General features: G+C 37.9%; 1 protein-coding gene across 1 annotated transcript in view; it reads right to left on the bottom strand.

Annotated features, from left to right (window-relative positions):
- Positions 1 to 8,655, bottom strand: part of msraa (methionine sulfoxide reductase Aa) — a 100,264-nt gene extending 91,609 nt beyond the window's left edge. Inside the window, exon 1 of the mRNA XM_006625759.3 lies at positions 8,418 to 8,655. Within this exon, the coding sequence (XP_006625822.2) occupies positions 8,418 to 8,553 (136 nt within the window). The 5' untranslated portion in view covers positions 8,554 to 8,655. The remainder of the gene's footprint in view (positions 1 to 8,417) is intronic.
- Positions 8,656 to 14,192: the final 5,537 nt, after the last annotated feature.

Genomic DNA, 14,192 nt, shown 5'->3' with positions numbered 1-14,192 from the left:
CCCACCCTCTCCATAACATAGCCTTATGGGATTCAGCTAAGTGTGGCAGATGCATAATTCTTTCTATTGGAAAAGAAAAGGCAGTTGATTGGTTAGAAATTCCTCTTAAAGGCATATGTTACCTTATCCCAAAGATCTCCTTTGGCCAAAGGGACATTAAAGGGGATGTTTTAGCATTGAGTATCCTAATGCATGCTAAAACCAATTTTCTGTTGTATACAGTATGAATACATTTCAACTAAGAGAACTGGTTTTCGCCTCCTGTCTATTAACTGGTTGAAGGAATAAGTGTTTATTATTAATATGTGGTAGGGGATGAGCGCTTGTATGTACCAGAATTTACCATAATAATAGCACAGCTCATTAAGCACAAAAGAACAGGCAGCTTTCATGATTGTTTGATCATGACAAGATTTAAATGAGAAAAAGCCACTAACATCTGAGCTCTCTCAGAAAGTATAATGCTTGGAATGGAATAAAGTTTTCTTTCATATTATTGAGCATGAAAAGGTTAAAAAAATGGTGTAACACCTATTTAAAAAAAAACAGGATATTCATTATTACCCAAGATGTCACTTGATCACTACTGAATGCCACATAACCTGAAAAGAGTATAAACAACAATTCCCTTAGTTACCTGGCATTTCTTTCGATACTTTGTATACTGAAACCCTTCAAAAAAATGCTGTATCCAAGATGAATTTCAGTAAAAGAGACACACTGCGACTGGCACTCAGGACAGTAGCATTTAACATTGCGGCTGTGGTACAGAGAGAAGAAGAGCAGGAAATGGAACACTGCGAGACAAATGGTTCTGTAGGTGGTGACGAAAATGGAAGCTCACTCAATATTCAGACAGTGCCTGACTACAGAGGTAGCTATAACCTGAAAGCTGGTTAAAAATATCAAGGAATCAACTACAATGCAGTGAGGTCTCAAAAAGAAACTGCTGAGTGGAGACGTTAATCAGGAATGTTACAGTAGGTGAAATCTCCAGACTATTCAAATCTACGAATACTGCATCAGATTCAGAGGGGGCACTGGGATTGTGATGGTAAAACGGCAAAAGAAAAGTAAAATAATGTTTACGGTACATACTTCTTACCAACCACTGACAGCTTGTACATCATCCTCATACTATTGTCTTTAAACATTTTAGGAAGCTAAACTTTGGGAAAACATATCAAAAAGAGGAGCAAACTGCCAATCTATTTTCAGTACAATTGTTACTGATTTGGTCACTGTAATAATCTCTTTCTTTCAGTTAAAGTCCCAAGTCAGGCACCATAGCAGAAATACCCGATAGTGACTGTAATTACAGATATTTGCAGACTCTGACCAAAGCAACACAAGACTGCTTGGGACTGACCGGAACACACTGTGGGCCTTTGGCTGCTCCAGTTACTGGCTGGCAGCCAGTGGGACTGGCCTGTCCTTTTGCGTTTACTGGAACTCTTGATGCGTGCATTGTAGGATCTTAATGTGAGGAAGGCTTGGCAGTGGACTTGTCAAGGAGGATGTGTGTTCAATTTCCTTAGCTCTCCTATGACAGAACAAGTGGGCAGTAAGAGACTAAACTGAACAAGCTAATGTAAATCAGGAAAGGAAAAAAGGAGGTGATGGGGATGGAAATGGAGGAGTGCGACCAATTAAATCACTAAAGAAAGCTAAAATACAATTGAACACAAAACAATATTTACAAAAGCTTATTGCAAGAGTACTGTGGTTTTTAGCACAACACTATCTCTGAAAGTATCCAGTTACCATTTTTACAGAAATATAAATAATCGTAACATAATACTATAAAAAACACCTGAGTTTCTAAATGTCGCATAAATATTTCTTGATAAATCATCCTTTCAAGTGCAATTCAGATTGGGGAAGTTTGTAGATCCTAACGGCACTACAATTTCACTTGTTTTCAAACTGGTAAACACCACAAGATTATGAAATCTGTTTTTGCTGCTTGACAAACTGCGAATTAGCCTTATTTTCAATCCACATAATAAACAACTCATTGCTACTTATACTTTTGTGATGGATATATCAATTTCAAGTCATCAAGGTGGTAGATGCATTATTTAGGAATCTGTAGGAGTTATTGTAACCTCTCCCAGTACATGTATAATAAAAGAGTTCAAGTCAAAAGGGGTCTATACAATTTGGGACTAAGCATACACAAGGGGTAACTTATAAAAATCAAAACAGTTTAAAGAGAATCAAAACTCTAAAACATGAAACAGACTCAGAAAATAAAAAATGTACAATAGGGAATGTTCAGAAATTTCTACTTCAAAGGCACATCTGGGGAATTTCACAGGCCTGTGAACCTACAGTAACTCAGCAGCAAGAAATTAGATATTGCTTGAAATTAAAAATGCTACAAGATATTAAGTTGAGGAACTATGTCATCTTTTGAAGGACAATGAAATTAACTTTGTGTCTTTTCATTAGAGTGGGTGTTAATTATGTCCACTTCGTCCAGTGTCTATCCAGCAGGTTGTACTGCCATGCAATTCAGGAAAAGTCAAAGTACTGTTGTAGGGGTATGATAATGAACTGGGCCATAGGGGAAACAGCTATATTTTCAAATCTAAAATACAAATAAATTACAAGCTAAAATCTAGTCTTCTTCATTGCATTTCATTTGCATGTTAGCTTTAATGCCCATACTCTCCATTTTGAGACTAGCAATGTAGTTTACAGAATGACCTCTAGATCTGTTTTTTTCTCTTAACCTGTACCATTCTGCTGTAAGATTTATCACTGGTGTCTGCAATCATACACATTAGTGTGATCTTTATTCTTTAAATTGATTGGTCCTCTCTGTGTATAAATGAATCCTCCACTGAGCATGAGAGCATAGAAAATCTTCAAATGAAAGGCAGCCATTTGGACCATCTAGCTTATTTAGTTTTTAGCAGAAGAATGATCCAAGGATGTCATCCAACCAATTTTCGAAAGAGGCAATAGTACCAGCTTCGACAAAATAGTTTCAGAACCTTTAGAAATGTTAAATTTAATGGTTTAAACTAATTTCCAGATCTTTAACTGGGAAAACACTGATCTTAATAATCTAATTTATTTCTCTGCACCGTGCTATAATTTTAGATGGATTATTGTTTAAAAACTGAACCTCCCAAGAACAATCACTGACTCTGAGTGCAAGTCATTTCAACTTGCCACTGTCAATGACTAGAAAAAACTGCCCAGTAAGCTAAAACTGCCCACCTTCATATCTGAGAACATTTTCAGCTGTATGGTTAAATTTTACCTTCCTGACCCCTGTACATACTAACACTGCCATATCTTATGTGCAATTAATTGCTTGTTATTTTCTTTCTTACATTGCTTTGGTTCAAAATTGGTGTAAGCCTCTTGGCCAAGTCATCACTGTAAATGAGAAATTGTATTCAACTGAGTTATCTGGTTAAATACGGTAGAGCAGACTGTAAAAGTTATAAATAATAAGATCATTATTATCATCAGTCACCATCATATTTCTATTCCTTTAAGGACAGAAATAGAATAGTAATGGGAGAATGTAAAACTAGCAGGAACACACTATAAATATTTTAAACAGGGATGTTCTCCTTAGTGCCCGAGAGGGCTTGTAGTCCTATTTCAGAGTTTATAGGAACAAAATTAGCAATTTAGCCTTAACCTCCATTAAAAAGCCTCAATAAAAGACAGAGAAAATATAACACTGAAAAATTACTTACACTGATGCATACAGTATCTACAAAAAGGCTGATATACAGTGCACACAATTTGTAGCATCAGCTTTCGTTCTCTATAACTAATAAGACTCCTGCACACAAATTTAAGAAGCTGAATATAAGTGCTTAAATCCGGTTTGTATATTTAGTGCAATATTTCTTTATGGTAGTCGGCACTCACAGGACAGCTGTCCCTTTAGAGTGCCGCAATTACTGCTCAGTATGGTAGAGGGAAGCTCGTTTTTAGATTTCTGGAGAAAAAAAAAATGCAACTCCAGAGCAATTCTCTTTATATTGACTTTGAATCTTTTTGTTGTCACCCCTCATAATCTACGGGTTCCAATTTAGTCCTTATGAATGTCTTGAAACAAGAGAGCCGCCCACCAAGTACCTCTCCTAGTCTTGGTTTCAAACTGTTTCCTGGCAACGTCCAAGCCCCCCAGCGCTGTTCTGTTGCCAAGGGGAAGCCTGTGGAGGCTAGTGACAGTAATCAGACTGCTGCAGTCCTGCGGGGTGTATCTCCGCACGCCTGTGTCTCATACCATTACACAGAGGTGTGATGTGAGGCGCATCTTAAGCAGCCCAAAACAGCTCTAGGGAGCCTACTCTCTCAGCAGAACAGGGAGAGGAGAAAGTGGAGAAAGAAAAACACACACATGCACTAACATCTCTGCATAAAAAGGCTCAGCGGAAAGAAACGCAGTGTCCCCACCTGATATAGCACCAAGCCCTTTTTTTTCTTCCATTGATGTGTACCACCTTGGAAACAGATTTAGCTTTTGAAAGCTTACCCAGCTTGTCTGAGCTTTCTGCACTGCTGGGGCCTTCCCGGTTGCCTCACACCTCTCGGGGATTCAATGTAAGCCATTTATTTCTCTTTCATTTTACCCGTTGTTGCAACAAAGACCCAACCACTGAAGGTACTGCACTATGTTTTTCCCTGATCGATATTTCTTTAGACATAGAGCTGCTGTTCAAAGAGGAAGCAGACAGGGCGCCACATTCTTTTTTCAGTCGTTGATTGTATCTGGTACGTTTGCACATCACTGCTGAGATCCTAACTATCATTTTCCTGGCTAGTTGTGTTTAGTGCTGGAGTTAAGATTATAGAATGTGGCCTATTTACAATTGTTTTCTGTCTAACTCTCTAACAAAGCACAAAGGAAACAGTATTAATCTTTAAAGCAAGTGCATTGTGTGAAATTGCATTTTTAAATTGAGCACTTATAATATTTGAAATTGTGCATGAACTAGTTTTAGACACACATTTCCCTCTATTTAAAATCTATTTGGAGGGTCCTACTAAATGATAAATGTATAAATTGTTCAGAGATACATTTAAACTAATAATAACAGCTAGTATTTGGTTACACAATTACAGTTATAAAGCTATATTCTTACAAAATTATATTGAAATGGTTTAAATAAAACAGTAAATGTTTATAACAGTTATGACTCAAAAGTTGTGAGTGGACAAAAGACTGGTGTAGCCAATGTTCAGTTTTACATAATTCAAAATTTTATGAAATACCCTAATTTGTAGCAACAAATATTCTAAGCAAACATACTGTACCAATTGTGCGAGTCACAGATGGAGAGTTTTTAAAGGCAAAAGGGATATTTAGCACTGACTTAAAACTAATTCTGCAGGCCACAGAAAAATCTCAGACTCTCATTCAGCGCTCTATGCTACTAGAATACTTCACAATCTTCAATCCTAGGCTTTTAGGAAGAATGATTTTATACTTTAAAATATTCACATTGTACAGCATAAATCCATTTTGGAATGACACATTAACATTGCTGGAATTGGAACCAAATAAAAGTTTCGGCATAACTGGGGCCTCTTGATTAGCTCAGGCATCAAATGTTTGCTACAGAGTGCACTACGAGCTCTATGATCACGGTCTCAAGCCTGGAGACTAACCATGACTGGGATTCTCCAGGCAGTACCAGACAGCCTCACTGGTGCTGTCTGGACAAGACACTACTTCAAATGGCGCTGAACCCCCTGCACACCTGGCGGTGGTGCCTCTGACACTTGAAAAGACAAATGATTTGAAGGTGAGCAAACAGACGGAGTCTCCCTACATTTCCTAATTTCTCCCACTTGTGCCCTTAAGGGGTAGCAGAGAGTCGAGATATGAAAATTACACAATACACAATTGCCTATTCCAAATTGTGTGGCTAGAACAAACAAATAACTGGACCTAAAACCAAAGTTTTATATTACTGTTAAATACTGCCAGCCTCAAGCATTGGTCACAGTCTCAGTTGGTGTTTGTGGAGAAGAGAACATGACTTCTGACTGATAAGCATAGGAATTTGTCAATTAATCCATTAGTTCCCAGAGGTCACCTTATGACAAGCAATTAAACAGAAATGGCGGTAAACGTAATCAAACAGAAATGCTGTGTGCTGTCCTGTTTATACATTACAGCAATTCATCTTAAAATAATAACATCTATTCACTTGAAGACCTTGAAAACAGAGTGTGACAATAATGTGACATACTGGAATATTTGGTGCGGCTGCTTGCTTAAGTGATTTTATTTGAAAGCCAAACAGCTTATGTTATTGAAGGCTTTTTTTTCTCCCAAGTACGATTCACCATTTTTCAATCGCCTTGTTTATGGTAAAATTTCTCCCCTCACTTGAGGAATATCACTTCCATGCCAGCTAGCCCCCAAAGTGAAAATACTACTCAATACAGTATATTTGATACGATTGATCTGTGATGTCTTTCCATGGGGAGAATGCAGTACCCTGTGAGCATGTTGAAAGGTCAATAAATTGTACATCCTACACAAATGGATTCATTTTACAGTTACATTTGGTATGAAATGTACCATATAACGAAAATATTTGAGTCAGAACGGGTAAATGTTTAATCCAGGCAAACTACAGCAGCCAGCTTCATAATATTTGCTTGTAGGCTTAGTAGTAAGAAACCTGGATGGCTTGTAGGCTACCTAACCCTTTCCAAAAGAGACAACACTGCAAAGGGATCTTTATAACTGCTTGATTTATTCAATGCAGCATCTCTGCACTCCCAAGTCTTCCACAGACAAGCTAGTGTTCATGCAGACACTTAGAAATAATCATCAAAATTGCAGCCTGAAGGCACAATGACCCTGCATGCGTGACTTCATGAAATGGTCCTTGCCAGACTCCGCCGCTGCATTGCTATTTACTGTTTGAGGTAAATAACAGCATGATGGGTCTATTTCATGTTGCTTAACAGCTTGTGTCTTAACTCCAAGCCTAGAAAAACAGTGACCGTGTAAGTGCAAAATGCAAAACACAAAGTCCAACTTGACCCTTAATGACTAACACGTGGGTCCAAAATGTATTGCGGGTGATTGCTATGACTGGTAAAAGCCATTTACAAACTGTGGATAAATGAGTCACAGAATGGCCTATTGATATTACAGATGCAGAATGATCTTCACCCCATTTGTACTGAATGTCATGTCTCCCTACCTACATATACTTTGAAACATTCAGACACTGTTCCTGGACTGGTACTGTTGAAAAACAGCGAGCAGGCACTGGCAAGGTGTGACTCATTATATCCACCCAGAATGTACAGTATGTAGTAATTTCCGAATAACTGTAACACAAAATACTGCAAACAATCTACGAAGCAATGAATGGCAACTATAGATTTTGCATCATGCGTATAATGTTTCATACGGTTCCCTCCAAAATGCGTCGGGTGATGAAAGTTAAAATTCGAGTTAGCTTTTTTTAATATAATGTAAATCATTTTCGAACTGATTTAAAATGCTAATATGACTGTCTTGGTGCTCGTGTTCTTTACCTGCTCTTCACTCATTGCACTTGCAGAATTGTTAAAGATGTCAAACGGAGTCAACATCTCATGTTAACAGCATTTTCTGTTAATTGGGTTTAGGTTAGTTTGGTTTTGGACATATTGTACACTGAAGAAAATAAGAGAATGCTGCTATAAACACACGCACACAAGCAAGCCCCCAAAACAGGCAACGGAATGTGTCCTGTGAACAACTGCGAGTTTCGAGTTTCATTAGGGCTGTGCACCGTGAACCACATTTGTCCGTTCATGAATTATGAATTAATAATTCATATGAAATAATAATCTTCAACCAGATGAATTTCAGAAAAAGATACATTATCCCACAATTCATTTAGCAACTTGATCATACCTCCTGGGTTTATTTTTAATACACTTTTGTTACAGAAGTGTCGAGCTTTAGATAAGACGTCAATCAGAAGTGGGAGTCATCAACAGATAGAAACTTATCCCTCGTTAGCTTTATTATTATTATTATTATTATTATTATTATTATTATTATTATTATTATTATTATTATTATTGAAACAAAACGGTACTGCATTTCATAACAGCGAATGTGAGCGGATATACAGTTGGTACAGAGTGGTGTGCTGGGAGGCAGTCTTTCTGAGCATGCCCTTTGAGCATGCGAGTTTAGGGATAAACAAAAGCGCAGGGTGGACGTTTCACGACTGCTTTCATTTTCAATGAATTACGCAGGATTTTACTCTTAAGTACTGCGGGACAGGCTATAGATACTACAATCGTTGCGTCCTGCAACATAATTTATACCAGGTGTCGGCGTTTTGTTTGAACCCATTACTTAATGTTTCACAACGATAGTTTTAGCTTTTGGAAAAAAAAAAGATTTTTTTTCCTACCTGAAACTTGTAGTTTTTCACTTCTGCCAGGAAGTGCCGCCTCTGCAGTTGGTAATTGTATTTTGGAAGACATGTCTCCCATTCTACTGTAGGCAAAGTGACGCCAATTTATAAGCAGACGAGTTAGTGCTGGCATGGAGTCCGGAGAGAGAGCAGTAAATAGCGCGTTCACATTGAACTTGTGTAACCAAGTTACGTAATTCAGCCACGATCAACATCTATGGCTCGAGTGTTACTTAATGTATAGGAAGGCAGTACTACATCTCGAGTGTTAACGTGGAGGACTAATACAGTACAACTGAATTTGTATATAATATGGCGCTGGATTTTGCTATACAATACTTTCGTTTACTTGGGCTTCACAAAATTTTTAATACATGAATTAAGCTTAATTCATGTATTACCCTCCCCCGATTTTAATATTGGTTTTATTTCTATTTGTAACACAGTTTCATGTTTTGTTTGTTTAGATTTTTCATTGATTGCTGTTGTTACTCGGTGTCCATTTGTAAACGTAAAACCGAGAAGAAAAATCAACACATCATGTTATTTAGTAGTTTTTCAAAGTTAAAGTTTAAAACAGCATTGAATCTTAGTAGTTGTTCATTACTGCACTAGTTAAAACAAGTGTGCGTTTATACACACTTCAGAAGGAATAGTGTGTATGAAGTATTAATTTAAAACTTCTCAAAGAGTTTTATTAGTTTAAATGCACAAATTTGTTAAAAATGACATTATCTATAAATTAATAAATGTGAAGACATTAGAATAAAACAACATTGCACCAGGACATTTCCAAAACAGGTGAACTAGTACTCAAATTTAAACATATTTAAAGGTAAGGTGTTGTTATGTACTGTCTGCAACATTATATCATTGATCTGAATGCCTTAATACAATAAGGATTGAAGCATGCTGATGAAATGCAACAAACATAAAACTGCTGACTGAGGTAATGATTATGTAAAAATGTACATCTTTAGAGCACTATAGCCGTCAGCATTGCTGCCTTGCAGCACTTGGGCACTGGGTTAAATTCCAGATCTGTGGTGCTATCTGCATGGAGTTTGGAGTTTGTATGTTCTCCCCATGTTCACATGGGTTTCCTCCCACAGTCCAGAGATATACTGGTAGGTTAATTGGCATCTAGGAAAACTGGCCTCAGTGTGAGTGTGTGCATGTTTGTGTTTGTGTCTGTGCCCTGCAATGGATGTCCAGGGTGTATCCTGCCTTGTGCCCGTTGCTTGCCAGGATAGGCACTAGCTCACTGCATCCCTGTATTGGATAAAGTGGTTAGAAAAAGGATGGATGCAAGTCTTGAGACTGAACAATTCCATTAAGCTGTGGGTTCTTTATTTAATCTAAGATGGAGTTGGAATGTGTTGCCTTGCAAACATAATATCTCCTTGATTGACCCTAGCAGGTATCTAAGAACCCTCTATTGCACATTGTCAGAAATTGCATACAAGATGTGTAGCACAGTCAGATATTGTAGCACTATGCCATTGCCATCTTCTTCGAAGAGCTATGATGTTGTAGAGTTGATTAGTGGCGGTACTGACAATTCAAAGAACAATTCAAACATCCAAAGTGTAAGTACTTTCTTTTATTCTGGTTTAAACTGAGGAAGCAGATGTTTGCTTGTAGCACAGGTGGAGTACTATAACACATACTGATATCTGGTTGAGGTATAGTAGAGTCATGTCGATACCGATTGTGAAGCACGGCACAATTCAGTCACTCAATCCCTAAATGTGAAGAAAAGAATAGAGGCAGAAATGTGCTCTGCCTTTCCCTATCATTGAATCTGTACTTAACACGGTCTACTCAGTTGCACGAACATCATGGTAATGGACAACACAAAGCACAGGGCTACTTCACTGTATCACCTGACATCACTTACTTCATTGCTCAAATAATATTAATGCATAAATACCAGCGGAAGAAAATGCAGAGGGCAATACTTATGGAAAGGCACCGACCTCCTCTGCCTTCAGGGGTGTGTCTTCAAGTTACTATTCTAAAAGAACAATTTACAGAATCAAACCAAGCTATCTTGTTTAACCTTAACTGAACCACTAATGATTAACATTACTGCATATCTCTAAAAGGGTTTTCAAAACTGGATTTTCAAGCACATAATCGAAGATATCTAAGGAAATGCATTTATTTCCATTTTAATTGTCAAGTGTTGGTAAGCAAATGTTTAAAGAGGGCAGTTAGAAGAAGACAGTGACATCCAGTCGTCCTTTTGGTTGAAACATGTAATTGTATCAGGGTTTTTGTTCAGTTGCATTGATTACAGTCTCTTTCCCAACCGCATGTCTAATTATATACTGCCAATAATAATACTAAAGTCTTGCTAATCAAATCCATGTAACAATAACCAGTGCCTACTAAACTGACCTCACCTTTTACTGATCTGTAGTGACACAGATGGTGCTAACCAATTTGTAAGGTACTATGGAACTTGCAAAGTGTTAAAACTTGTTTCCTCCAATAGCAACTTCAATTACTTGTTCACATACAGTAGGCTTGCAGTGAATTCAAGAGGCATCACTCCATCTGTCAGCTCTAGCTCTCTTGTCAGACATAGTGGAGCCCACAACATGTCCAATGATGAAAGACTATGCAAGCGGATGTTTCATACTAGGATTGTGTCTAATTCTTTTGAAAGTGGTACAGGTTTTAAGCCATGATGCAGAACGGTATACAATTAGCTATTCCTAAATCGGTGGGTATACAATGTTAAAACAGAATAATTGGCGATTTCCATTTTAGGTAAGAGACTGTTAATATTCGCAGTTGGGCATATCTGAAGTGTATGTCTGTAAGTCATCATTCCTTCTGTACAAACAAAAGAATCATTGCCAGCGGGCTTGTGAATGCATCTCTTTTAATCCAATAGAAATATTGCTCTCGATTGTGTGACAGTTTAGCCAACAAATACCACTTACCTGTTAACTCTGCATGCAGATCACATTGGAAGATTTCTGCAGTTAAATGTCTGCTGCACCACCTGTACTTACTTGCTTATACATCACGAGCAATTAGATGACATTAGTCATTACAGTGACTAGCGATCATCACGTCGCAGTTCCTGGAAACTCTCGCTTTCACTTGTGGAGACACCAGGGATTTGCGTCAATGTGGCAGCTTAGAGTACTTTTACAAAGTTAACAATTTTGTGCTTAATGTGAAATTTGTCAAATGTGTCTATACCGTCAATGTCACGATTATAGTCCCTCCTCCTTAAGGGTGCTCCAGCCCTTTCACTTCAGACTTGATTATGTGCACCTGGCCCCTGTTCCCAGCCCACTTTAAAAGCCAGGCGCTGACGTTCATCCGGGCCGTGCATCTGATTTCCGTATCGTGCGAGTTCGGGACCTGGACGTGCCTGGTCCTGTTCACTGTCCGCCTGTTCCGACTCGGTTCATGTTTTAATTCCTTGTTGAATGGATCACCTGGCTATGGACTTCTTGTGTTTTTGGATTCCCTCTCTGGATTACTTTTGGATTGTTTGCCTCGGCCACACCTCCCCCGTGCACCAGCACACTTTGGACACGCCCCCTGTTTTCATCCCCGTATTCCTGCATGACTTTGGATTGTGTCGCCCGCATAGGGTCCGGAAAGAACTGATAGTTGCAGTCAATTTGTTTTGTTACCGAGATTGAATAACCGGTCTGAGAAATTGGGACTGCAGTTCCCCTTTAACAATTGGTGAGTCCAAATTGGATGGATAAAGAATAACATGTAAATGGTACAAAAAAACAGCATTATTTTGAAACATCTAAATCCTGGAGTTATGAGGGTAACAGAATTATTGGGCTCATGTTTAACAGCAATGAATGAAGAAAACAAGAAAAAATGTTTTCTTTATTATACTAGCTCAGGAAAATCATAGCGCAAACCAGTACAATTCACCACTGCAATATGGTGCTTGACTCATTTTGAGGTACCTACTGCCATCTTAAGATCATGAATCATCTTACTAAAACTGAGTGTATGGGTTTCAAAGGCCAAAGACTGTAGACAATTAAAATGCATCAAGAAATAGTGTGAGTATGCATAGAGTTGGAGTGCCTAAGTACTTGACAGTATCAAAATGGTCAGAAGTGTAGAAGGAGAGTAACATGTTCCTTGAAGAAGGTCTAAAGTCCAGACATCCTTCTAATGTAATTGTGGATAATATAATGCACAGGATAAGATTTTAATAATGGTTGACTCATGGATTGCTTTATAAAAGACAGTAGTAGTTTGGCCCTACCCAAGGAAACATTTTGCTAGCCGTCCAGCAGTATTTGGACATGTCCAAGGTCTCTTCAAGACAGAAATCCTGTTCAATATCAACAGCAACAAAATGGAATCATTTTATCAGCTCCTTGAAATCTTCAGTGAAGGCCCAGGGAACTTTCACTAGCCAAAGGTTGGTGATGATGGGACACAGATTCACCAGCAAGAACCTGAGACTAATCAAGAGATCATGCAGTTGGAGGTGTCCTCAACACCAATACATTTCAATAAGGTAGCCACTCTCTGGGATTCAAATGAGTCACAATAATTAAATAAGTGACACATAATACTATTTTTCTAAGATATTATTGTACAAGTTTGTCTATGAAAGCAAGACAAGCCAACAAGGAGATAGGGAAGGAAGCAGAGCTGACTAAAGATGTACAGCTGCTTCATGACTTAAATCATCTGAATCACCCACCCTATAGTTCAGACCTCTTCTTCAGTGTCTACTGTTTGTTTTAAATTCTGAAAGGACACCTTTGAGGTAGGAATAGACTCAGAATGCATTAATAACATTTGGCCCTAATTTAATTTTTGAGGATGGTGATTTGTTATTGCATTGACCCAGTTTTATAATCTGACTTGTCTGTTGCCCACGTGAACAAATTACAGAATTTGCATATAAGTAAAATAACCAGAATATTTTCTAATCTGTTGGTGTATAAGTTACACAGCAACACATTTGGCTGGCAGTTACTGGAATCATAAGACAATCGATAATTGTAAGTAAAATGTAAAAGCAATCTAATATTGCTTTAAGAAGCCGTTTACTGCTTAAGTGCACAATTTAAACCAGAGTTTTTAGTCTCAACAAGCAAACTACAGTGTAAAAGCATTGCTTAAGAACTAATAGGGTCTTCTATCACTTTCATGAAACAAATATCACCACGTTCTAAATGTTTCTAGATGTTTCATTTCTTTCAGTACAATAGCCTCTGTCAATTTTAGAGCCCAGTGGTAGAATGCTCTTTGGCAGGGGAGTACATGTTTTGTATATGGCCTGTGCCCATCTCCATAAAACACCTACAGTAGCATATTTCATTTGCCTTATTCCATCGTAATAACTGAACAAAACTCACTTTCCTTCATATTTTGTCTAGAAGTCACAGGTTTTTTGACAAATTAGTTATTTTGTGGTTGTCTGAAGATGCAACTTCAGACTGGAAACTCATTAAAGGTATCTCCTCTGGCAGATCTCAAACAGAGTATTGCTCCATACACCGCTTTGAACACACGAGAGTATTATGTGAGTGAAATGAGCACATCTTTGTGTAAAGCAATTACTCAAGAAATTCCAAAATTCAAGAAGGATAGTAGAGAGTTTGTATGATAGATACTGGGGTACAGTTTATATGACAGATACTAGGGTATGAGTTTACTCTACATCTGTTCTCTTTCTTTTCTTTTCCCGTTTTTTGTGCAATATATGCCAGGTACCCGTGCAATACATTTATATTTATATCTATGTCTATATTTACA

This window comes from Lepisosteus oculatus, chromosome 2, assembly GCF_040954835.1.
Source record: "Lepisosteus oculatus isolate fLepOcu1 chromosome 2, fLepOcu1.hap2, whole genome shotgun sequence".
In the NCBI taxonomy this organism is placed as follows: domain Eukaryota; kingdom Metazoa; phylum Chordata; class Actinopteri; order Semionotiformes; family Lepisosteidae; genus Lepisosteus; species Lepisosteus oculatus.
Note: the sequence above shows the minus strand (reverse complement) of the source record. Positions and strands in the feature narration are given on the sequence as shown.